The 11,606-nt window shown below is 31.3% G+C and overlaps 1 protein-coding gene and 1 long non-coding RNA gene across 2 annotated transcripts; both read right to left on the bottom strand.

The window, feature by feature from the left end:
• Positions 1-569: 569 nt before the first annotated feature.
• LOC116129898 lies at positions 570-1,972 on the bottom strand. The gene is made up of 2 exons (XR_004127972.1): positions 1,731-1,972; positions 570-941 (listed from the first exon to the last, which is right to left on the bottom strand). It is a non-coding gene; the product is annotated as an uncharacterized LOC116129898 (long non-coding RNA).
• A 1,616-nt stretch (positions 1,973-3,588) lies between these two features.
• LOC116129897 lies at positions 3,589-7,690 on the bottom strand. The gene is made up of 4 exons (XM_031415634.1): positions 7,198-7,690; positions 5,178-5,277; positions 4,766-4,825; positions 3,589-3,771 (listed from the first exon to the last, which is right to left on the bottom strand). Exons 1-4 carry the CDS (start codon positions 7,371-7,373, stop codon positions 3,604-3,606), a joined length of 504 nt encoding a protein of 167 aa, XP_031271494.1. The 5' UTR covers positions 7,374-7,690; the 3' UTR covers positions 3,589-3,603.
• Between the last annotated feature and the right edge of the window lie 3,916 nt (positions 7,691-11,606).

Below are 11,606 nucleotides of genomic sequence, written 5' to 3'. Positions count from 1 at the left end.
ATGAAACATGGCTCACATTGGTGCATTTAACGTTGATTATACTTTTACAATTTGGAGAATTTTCTATAACAAATATTGAATTTGAAATTGTCAAATGATATAAAAAATTTAACCACCTTCGATAATCAAATGGTTTATAAAATTCTTATGTATATTATTCAAAAATCCTAAGTTTAAATCTTTCTTAAGTTGATAATAAGGATAACTATAAACTTTATCCATCGATAGTTTCAAATCCACAATGATTAATTAGATACACGTAAACAAACCGAACCTCTCGATCATCCAAAAAAAAAAAAAAAAAACATAAAAGAGTTTTTTCTCCAATTCTATTAGAACTTAAATCGGGAAAAATAAACAATATAAGCTTAATATATGGATTTTGAAATGGATCTCTAGCATTTTGATCTTCACATATATATGGAGAATAAGATCTATTTATAATTTCTCATCAAAACTGGCTGTTACTCCTGAATTAATATATTTGAGCCCTTTAATAGAATAAGCAAAAAAAAAAAAAAAAAAAAATTAGTTAAAATAAAATAAAAAGAAGAGAAAAACATAAATACTAAATTCACACAAAACTTAATAACACTAGCCATTGATAAATTATTGTTTCCTATTTTCTACCAATCTAAAATCACCACCTACTGCACAAACTATTTCATAAAACTTCCAACTAATTGACTAGAGAGAGGTCAGTTCAAATTGGAAAAGGGTCAACTTGATTGCTTTTGCCGGTTACTTCCATCAGTGTCACTGCAGGTTGGATCACATAGGTGGCTATCACACCAGAATCGAAGCAACGACAAGGCAAGATCATGATTGCTATGGGATGTTTCAATGTTTGGAAGGGGGAAGGATGGAGTTAAGTAGCTGTTGTGTCAACCTTCACCGGAAGAGGCGGCATCTGCCTCATTGTTTCTGGCATTTCATTCAAGCTGCAAATGAACATTATGAAGACACCAGTTAAAAATTTGTTCATGCAAACAATATGTCGGATCACGAATTACTAACTACATCCAATCTGTAGAAGGGTCTCAATTGTTTCAAACTTTATATTTTTTGGAATAAAATATTTACGAAATCCACATGAACAGGATCAAACTGTATTCTTGTGCAAGTTCCCGAGAGGAAATAAACTAATAAAGTGCATGGCAACCATTTTAACTATTCATTTCAAAAGGTGGGCTGAGTATAGCAACCAGAAAAGAAGAAAAAGTTGCAGCTCACAAATAAGACTCGAGTTGAATTGGACATGCCGACCCCTAATTCCTGGTTGCAGATGTGCTCGTCTTTTTTATCAGCTAAATCTAAATGTATGACAAACAGTAAATCAAACAATGAAACCCAGAAAAGACTACATTTGTGAAGTTGAATGAGATATGTGATGATTGACACATGTTGATGAGCAATGCAGTAAAATGTATGCCACACTGATGGTTTATTCCACAGAAGCTCTGGAACGAAATTTTTAATTTTTAACACCAATCTCATTGATTACCTGGACATTTCTTGTTTATTACTTAAAACGATAATAAACTCTGGAAAACCAGATATAATTCATGTACAGAGAAAGAACATTTAATTTAAATTGCTCACTTAAATGAGACAGACCTTGTTTGTCCTATATCATACTTACCATAAGAAACAGAGAAAGTAGTGCATTAAGCACTCGTAAGGAAAACTCTTTATAAATGAATAGTGTATTAAAGACAATGTGAGCGTACCCATTTAATAATTTGAAGATGTTCTCACGAGTTTGACAGAAGAGACGGATATTTTCATGATACTGAGAAGAAAAGGATAAGAAGGTAAATTCAGTCAAGTGAAAACAAAGAATTGATACTGAATGAAAAAAAAAAAAATTCTGTTAGAACATCTCCAACGGCCAAAAAAGCAAACACAGTATGGCATAATTATAACTAGTACTCAAAGAAATGACTTATATTCTAAAGATGTAATCATGCATATATATACATACACACATTCAAGAAAATGCAAGTATCAATCAATAACATCAAAAAGCAATGTACACAGAGATAGAGAGAGAGTGAGAGAGAGAGAGAGTTTGAAAGCCAAAATATGTACAAAGATATTTTAAATACATCAAATCAAGAATTCTATAAAACATAACACACATTATTTTTCTTAGAAGTAGAAAAAATATAATCAAAATATTTCATATGGGGCCAAAGAATTTCCACTCTCTTTACATGCTTGAAAGAGAGTTTGAATGGCATATAAGTAACACTACACATTCAAATATATATATAAACCGATGTGATATTACTTTTGTCATACCATATAATTCATCATCATGTATTGACATTTATTTGGTTGACTTATTATATAAATTTTTCTACTCATTTTGTCTCATGTCAGTTTGTACACAACATTTGTATTTCTAGTATTATTCAGGCAAAATATGTACAAAGATTTCTATGATACATCAAATCAAGTATGCTATAAAACAAAATCCACTTATTTTTCATAGAAGTAAGCAACATATAATCAAGAAGTTTAGACAGGGCTTAACATTCACCATGAAAATGAAAAACATCAATACGGCTGCAAAAATCAGTATGGGGTAAACTCTTTGAGTGAAGTCAATATATTTCAATATAAGTACGTCACCTGCAAGGCTGAAAGGTTTGCAGATATTTGTTTGAAGGACTTTGCATTCTGCTCAAGAATCTCACCCATGGGACCAGCAACGGCTGCAAAAATCACAACGCAAATTCTCAATATGACAATCCCATAACCATGGCATAAAAAATGTTTCAAACAGGATTAATAGTTCACAGAGTAAAGGAAAAGAGACCGAAGATTGATAATTTAATGTTTCATCTGTGGGAAAGGAAAGAGTCTCCCACACAAAAGAACATATCACAAAGTAGCATCAAATTTGACAACCAGAAAGAATAGATGGACAACTCTTTACTTACCCCTTTCTAATTACTAGTTACATAAAATTGAATTTGGTTATTAAATCAGTAAAGCTAATGGGCTTCCTCCACCACTGAACATTCATACACTTGAATATCAAGTTGTGGATTAGATTCTAATGAAGCTGGAAGTAGATGGATCTTCAAATTCTTAAACCATGTAAATGCACACACCAGCTCTTTAGCATTCAGGTTCAACAGCCCAAAAATAAATAAATAAATAAATAAAATTAAAGAAACAAAGAAGCTAGATATGATAGTCCCATTCGAAAATCACCCTAATCGTGGATAACCTATTTGCAATCCATTTGCCTAAAACTTATGATAAGCTGCAAAAAAGTCAACTTCTAAGGTTAATATCCACATTTAAAATGTTAAAATAGAGGAAAATATATTAAAAAATTCCTCTATCTAGGAGTGACAGCAGCATGCCTAATAGATGTCACACCATTCTCTTTAACATTTAAACATTAAGATCTTGATTCGACTAATGCTGACGGAACTTCTAAATTCAAATCTATTGATGAAAATATCAAGACAGAACCAGAAGTGAATAGTACAATAGAATTTAGCCAAAAATAGCAGCAAACAAAGCAGTATTGTAAACGATGAAAGGTGCATAAAATTAACAGGAAAGCATAATGTTCCCATGCTACTAGAATAACTCAGAGCTGTGGAAGAGATCCGCAAATATGTCCAAACGCTGACCTAGGTATGAAATGGATTCATCATAGTCTGTAGACATCGTTGGTGGCGCATATGAATGAACATTGGGTCGGACTGCAAAAGGCCCCAACTTTGCTGAAGGATCAATAACTCTTTCCTAAGAATCAAAATCAATATCAAAAGATGTCTAAGCACATATTGGTCCATCAAATCACAACCACAATTAAATTCATATAGATTTGTAACACTGAACTATATACCCATTCCCATAGAACATACAGTCATGACTTTACATATTTAGGAAAAAAATCTTTCCAATTAAATTTTAACACCTCACAGCCTTCCAGCTAAAGCCATGTTACCACTTAGATACAAATATATTAAGAATGACAGAACATCAAACTTATGTGTAAGTGCAAATGAAACAGTTAATGCATTCAAAAGACAACTCTCTGGTATATAGAATTTAAAAAGCCACGAGACCCTTCTAAATTTTGCTCTGTTGAAGCAAGAAGAGCTGATTCTGATGACAGAGGAGATAGAGGAAAAAGGCTAATACACAATCATGAGGCCCCAATATTAGACAGAAACATTCAGGTTCACGGAAAGAATCAAAAGACTTGAAAGAAAAAAGGTGAATATGCCCAGTGGCAAAAGACATCAATATTTTAAAGAGTTTTTTACAAAAATAAGTGGCAGTTAAATGATCATGAAAACACTGTTTCAACTTCATTTCATAAGAAGGAAAATTTTGAACTTCAAAGCATTACCACAACCTTTTCTAATACAAAAAGATAATTTACAAAAACAATTAATATATGGTGGTACTAGTCATCAAGCGAGCATTTATCTCCTAATGCTCAATTACATGGGCTGACTGTGTAGTTTCCAGTTCCGGTACATTCATATAAATATTTCAGCCTAATCATGCAGAACAGAAACTTCTAGCTGAATAAAATTATGAAGCAAAAACATAAAAGTAGCCTTCAACATTAATTGGATCTGATGCTATCCATCAAGCATGCAATTTTTCCCAACCACGCACATATATTCTTTACATGATTTCTAAAATTTATTTATCAAAACAAAAGAAGTCAAAAGAGAATGAAATCAAATAATAGGTAGCATTCAAAATAAAAACTAGATTGTACCTTTCTATCTCTGGTTCTCTTTGTTATATCTTCCTTCCTCCTCTTGTTATTTTCTTTCTTCTGAACAAAGAAGTGAATCATTAGAACACTTGAACTCCAAACATCAAACAGCATTACTTTAGATTTCACACAGCCAAAAAATAAAGAGATATTTTTCAATCCTGCATATATTATAGGTGCTCTAAAATAATCTAAAAGGAGAATCATCAACAATGGACCAACGGCAAGCCAAAAAATGTCTCGCCTATCTCATTTGGTTACCATTCTTATGGCCACTCAACTAAACAGAAAAAGGAAATGTTTTGATCATTACTTAACTACACAACTTGCAGGTGTACAAATAACAATTTGGGTTACTATTTCAAAGAGTTCAAAGATACAGCCAAAGAAAAGAAGAAACTATAAATCTTACAGTCATCCATCTGCAACGCAGTGCCACATCCCGAATTGTTTTATTTGGTAAATGCACAGCTATCTTTGCATAACTAGTTAAGCTAATTTCTGATGTATATCTGCAAAATATTGGACCACATCAATTAGATGAAGTACTCACGCATGAAACAGAATAAAAACAGAAAGTGAACTTTAGGCCAAAACTACGAGTAACTGATAAAAGCATAGCAAATTAAATGAACAAGAACTAAGAAAATAGGCACTCTACTCAACTAATTTTGCGATCTCTTAAATCTTGGCCAAAATTTTCATATTAACAATATGCTGGGATTTAAAAGTTTTAACATTCACTTATCTGTATTGTATAAGCCTGAAATCAGTCAGCATCTTAAACTATCATAAAGGTTGGAATTAAATCTTTCGAAAGCTTTTAAAACTTGAAATATTACAATAAGTACAGTTCACATGCCAACTGAGGAAATAAGTATTGGATGATCAACATAGTGCTATTCAGTAAATAAAACCAAAAAATATATTACCATTTAAAAGCAATTTGACCCTTGCATGCAAGTAAAGAAACTAACCATGCTATCCACAGTCACATAATAGTGCTTTATAAAGAATGACAGTATTACCAACAAGTTCTGTTAGATTTTGACTACAAACAGAAGGGCATTCCTTAAACAACTTCTGCACCAATTAACAGAGAATTTTCAGTTTAATGCATAACACAGGTTGCAGAAGAACAACAATAGGGAGGTTCTTAATATAATGAAGCACTTATCCAATAGTTTTTACTAGCATATGAGTCAAGTCACTCACTGACTAACTATTTCAAAAATATTAACCAAGTCAAATAGCACAAAAAAAAAAAACAGAGAAATAAAAAAAACAAACATGTGAACAACATATTGACTCTTCCCCACTCGATGAGGCATTTTGAAGACAAATTTCAGCATGAAGTTTACACCCAGAAAGTTTACTAAGGAGTAAAACAACTTTTGAACCCTGTTACATTAGCTAAGTGATGACAACACATTTGTTTTATCTACAAACAGAAAGAAGGGATTTTTTTCTCTGATTTGAGGTAGCTAATAGTGATTCTGCTTCCGTATCTTTCCATGTTAGAAAGTGACTAAATACAAGCTATAAAGATAAAAATTCAACACTGGACAAGACCAAATAATGTCGAAAATTCATAATAACTTGATAAAAGACACCATTTTTCTCTCTCTTTCTGGGACAATGAGGAGGCTCCATATGAATACTTTCTAACCAATGAAGCACTGCAACTGGCCAAACTGTAAGCATGCAATTGATAAAAGTCAAACTTATATGGTCAGTACGATCATACTAATCATAAGCAAGCACATCATACAAAAGAAAATGTTTGAATCAATTATTAGTCAGATTATATGATCTTCTTGGAGATACCATAACATGGCGTGCTTGTGAATATTCATTCACTATCTAAAATTCTATAAACTTATTCAGATTAATATTATCATTGGTAAATATTGCCAAGAAACCAAGTAGGTTCCCTGAAACCCAACCAATTACTGAAATATAAATTGAAATTGAATATCCAAATCAACTTATACTAATACAAGTGAAATATAAATAAATAAATCGCAAAGATATACCATTTTATCTCAAAAAAAAAGACAACTCACAGTTAAACAAAAATTCAAGAAACAAGAATTCAACGAACCCAATTTCAAGTGAAGCCACAAAACTTCAAACAGCCATCCAATAACTCAAATATATCTCAGAATTAAACTAAAATGTCACAAACTCAATTAAACAAGCACGAAAAGACCACAAAAACACTCGATTAAACCCATCAAAAACTAATTTTTCAACCAGAAGAAACCATCTCACAAAAGCTTCATCCAATCCAAAAACACCAACAACCACCAAAATACTAAAAAAATAAATCACAATTCACAAAAATCAATCAAACTTGGACTACCAAAACACTAAATATCCAAAAAAAAATTACAAAACCCAAATGAACCCAACTCACAAAATTTACTCACGTTTGAATCCCCTCTTCGAGAATAGCATGTTCTTCAGCAGTCCAGTCCATAGAAATCCCAGGGTTGTGTTTAAGACCACAACCAGCCCGCTCGTGAACCACCAAATTCGCGTTGGTTCCATTGAAAGCAGACGACGGATTGCTGTGTTCTTGATGAGTCCCAGGTGGGTTCGCCATTATTTCTCAAAAATTTACACCAAATCGGTGGTGGGTTCGTTGTTTCCCGCCACAAAACGTACGGAAAAATAGCTAAAATAATTTGCGAATCGAAGACGGGTTCATTGAAACAAAGAAGTGTGTTTTGCTAAGTGAATATTTAATGAAATGAAATTGTGAAAGAGAAAGGATTTCTTTGGGTGCAGACTGCAGAGAGTGAGTTTTGAGCGTTTCAGAGAGAGAGAGAGAGAGAGAGGTGTACGGAAGTTGAGAGAAGAAGAGAATTTTTTTTGAAGTTGTCAAGGTGATGGGATGAAACGAAATGTTAATTGAGAGCATATTAAGTGGCCGTCTTATGTTATAAGTGCTTATCGATGTGTCAAAAAGTGCTTTTTATTTTTCCTCCAAAATTGCTTTTTGTTTTTGTTCAATTGGTTACATGTTTTAATTAACTGTTTGTTTGATTTCAATTTGTTGTCGACTACATTGGTTATATAATTAAAGAAATAAAAATGATATTTGTCGATCAATCGTAACCACGGTTCGATGAAAGAGAAAATTTGATATATTTAATAATACGAATGTTTATTTTATTGAACAGTCAAATGAAAATGTTAATAAACTTTGTCATCTGCGTTTTTCTTTGAAGCCCACATTTGATTAGATGTTGAGGATGGCTTATGGGTTACTAAGTGTTTGTTTGATTTTAATATGATGTTGACTAGATTGATTTAATAGAAAAGGAGACAATATAGGATGGTTATTGATGAATTATGGCAAGATACAATGAAAGAGAAAACTTAAACATATGTGTAACAATGCCTGAATTTATTTCAATGATCAGTTTTATTATGCTAACATAAGTGAAGTTGTGAGACTTTCTTGTCCAAGATTTTCTTTGAAGATTTTGTTCACGGGTTAATTTTTGGGTCAAAAAGTGTTTTGTTTTTTTTTCTTTCAAATTTGTTTTATATTTTGTTCAATTTGTTGTTATGATTCGTTTTCCTATTTGTTTCCATATGAAATTGTATATTTTTAAGAAAACTATTTAATAAAGAATATAATTGTAAATAAAATTATAATTATAGAGTCCTATTAGGAATTGAAATATGAATCATACTAGAAAAAAGAATATCTTATGTACTACTTATAAATATAAGGGTGAGAACAAATTCAAGGTCGTGAAAAAATGTAAGAACATGGGGTATTTGATGTAATAGTTATTAAATACCATGGTAGAGTATCTTAGAAACTGAGATTGTTTTTGCTCTAGATATTGGGTTAAGCGTGGTTAGGAACTAGGATTGTTTTTGCTCTGTTAATAATGTACTTGGTATATGGTGTTATGTACTCTTGTATATCTTATTCAAAAAACTATAATGGATTTCTCTTATTCATAGATGTAGTCAATTATACCGAACCACGTAAGTATCGTGTCTCGTTGTGTAGTGTGATTTTATAACTATATTATTAATCTCAAATGTATGTTTTCTGTGCGATCTCTTATATATATATATATATAAACCCTAAGGGCACTGTGTTTTAAGTGGTAACGAAATATAAATTTTGGGTATTAAAGCATATTTTGAAACTTTTTGGGTGAGAAAGTGTTATTAAGGTAAACCCTCGGTGGAAAAAAAGTCCTTTACTCTCTTAAAAATCATACAAAATTCTCTCAACATTTCTAAACTTTAAATAAAGTACTTGAAAAGTACTTGCTGAAAAAGTTAGAAATCTAGTGGTTTAAATTTATGTAACCAAATAAATAATATTTCAAGTTTTAACTTAAAAGAATATGAGCTAATATCAAAAAACAAAAATCATTGGTTAATTTTAAAAGCATTTGCAAAATGATTTTCAAAAGTTAAAATATATATAAAAAAAAAGTTGATATCGACAAATCCTCTTTTTATGCCTTTTATTTAATTTTTTTTTATTAAGAATACATCAATTATAAATTAATTTTAAAATTATAAATTTAATAAAAACAACTTTTAATTAGTCAAATATTCTTTATTTGTTTACACACACACACACACACACACACACACACACACACATATAGATATATATATTATTATGAGATTTATTATATTAACTACTTACATATATTCATATATTTATTAATCAAATTGATGATAAGAAGTGAATAAAATTAGATTAAAACCCTTAAAATAATAATTTTGTCAAATCATCTATAACTTCTAAAGAATGAAACTTGTTGAATTAGCGTTCACCCTAAACGTCATGTCCTTGGAGGGCCATCACGGTTGTTGCTTTAAAGTTATAGAGGCATGTGGAGGTATCATTTTCCATATATTCTTTTTGTTGTTTGCGAATATGAAATGTTGATATTCTATTTCCTTATTGAGGAAGATTGCAAGCATTATTATGAGATATTTCATTTCTTACTTAAAATAGTATATTTTTGTTTCCTACCTCGAAGATTACAAATATTATGGCAACATTATGCATGTTTGGCTTACTATTTTTATCCCTATTCTGGATCCTATTCTCCAAATAATATTTGGCACATTATTCCAGAAATATTATCCTATTTTTTTAATTACATTTAAACCCCATAAGGTTATTACTAAATACCCCCTAAAAAAAAAGTTTAAAAATTAACAAAAACACCCCCATCAACCCAACTTGTCAGATTCCGGTAACCACCGTCGGTGATAGCCGGAATCTGTACAACGGCCTAACTTCCGACCATAAATGGCCGGAAGTTCACCGCTGTGGCCTTTTCCGGCCAGATCCACCACGGATCTGGCCGGCAAAGGCCAGATCTGGCCGTCAGCGACGGCCAAAGAAATGGCCATCGTTGACCGAAAACGACGGCCACATCTTTGGCCGTCGCTATGGCCCTCGTTTGGCCTTTTCCGGCCGTCGACGGCCATAATAGACCGTAGATCTGGCCTTTTCCGGCCATATCCACCATGGATCTGGCCGAAAAAGGCCATAACGACGTGTTACGGCACAGATCCGACCGCTCTGTGCCGTAACGAAATTTTTCGGCCAGATTCCGGCGGTGGTGGCCGGAATCTGACACTGCAGGTGGTGGGGGTGTTTTGGTCATTTTATATGTTAGGGTCTTTAGTTAAATTAGTAAACCTAAGGGCTTTTTCATAAATTTTTAAAATTTACCTCGTAATACTCCCCTATCCAATAACTCAATACTATACCTAAAATCCTATCCATAATACTAAACCAAACGCACCCATTATGTTTCTTTACATAGTTACTGTACTTTTGTATAAATACGTTGTGTATTTATATAACAATTCACAACAATTCAATTCAATTCAATTGAATATAATTCTTCTATATCAAATATATCTTTCAGACATACTCCGACTCTCTTCAAACATCTCTCTTCTCTCTTAAAAATATTTCTCAGACATATTTCAACTCTCTTCAGTTGCCCTCTCAATTCTGACACTTTTTATAATAGTTATTTGGTTTGATTTATGATTAAAAATAATTTAAATTTTTGAATCGTGGCTTAATATTTTTAAGGGTTAAAAATACATTTTATATCATATTAAGAAAAAAGATTATATATTAAAAGCTATAAAAAAAACTCTGAAAAAAATTAAAAATAATTTTCTTTATTTTACATTAATTTTTATGATTGTATATGAAAACTGTTTCTGAAAACATTATAATTTATTTCAATCACATGCATTTTCAAAAATGCGAACCACATGTAAACTAAAGTAAATTTATAACTATTGAATTTCTAATTTCATGGCCCCAACCCCCATGGTCTCAACATGGCACAGTCTCTACTAACAAGTTGATAAAACACTTTATTTTTATATCATTACCTTTCTTTTCCAAAGTTTGTTTTTTATCTAAAGATCTCTTGATATCAATCTTTCCTTTTCGATTCTTTTTTTGGATTTTTATGATATTTTTACGATATTTTTATTGTGTCGGCCGATTGCCAGCAATTAATTATTGGTTTTGGTTTGTGTGTTTTATCAAGTTGATAATTAGAGCATATTTATCCATAGAACAAGAGTTCAATATATTCTGTATTCTTTAAATATAAATTAGAAAGTAAGTTTGACTCTCTACATTTATAGAGTTAAATTTTACTTTCTATCCTAATTTTAAATAATAAATTACAAGTTTCTATATATTTTATTTATGATTTATTTCTCCTATTAAGTTTCTTTCTTGAAAAAACATAAAACATATTCTTTCTCTTAAATTTAATATAAATTTTGTTCTTTATATTTAAAA

Source organism: Pistacia vera, unplaced genomic scaffold (genome assembly GCF_008641045.1).
Source record: "Pistacia vera cultivar Batoury unplaced genomic scaffold, PisVer_v2 Contig214, whole genome shotgun sequence".
Taxonomy (NCBI): domain Eukaryota; kingdom Viridiplantae; phylum Streptophyta; class Magnoliopsida; order Sapindales; family Anacardiaceae; genus Pistacia; species Pistacia vera.
The sequence above is the reverse complement of the archived record's forward strand: the minus strand, read 5'-3'. Positions and strand labels throughout refer to the sequence as shown.

Excerpts from the sequence above, each read along its gene's own strand:
- LOC116129897 (XM_031415634.1), bottom strand. The coding sequence starts at position 7,373 with ATGGCGAACCCACCTGGGACTCATCAAGAACACAGCAATCCGTCGTCT. Across the intron at positions 5,278-7,197 it reads CTCGAAGAGGGGATTCAAAC|ATATACATCAGAAATTAGCT; the intron begins GTGAGTAAATTT and ends AATATTTTGCAG. Across the intron at positions 4,826-5,177 it reads TGCGTTGCAGATGGATGACT|AAGAAAGAAAATAACAAGAG; the intron begins GTAAGATTTATA and ends TTCTTTGTTCAG.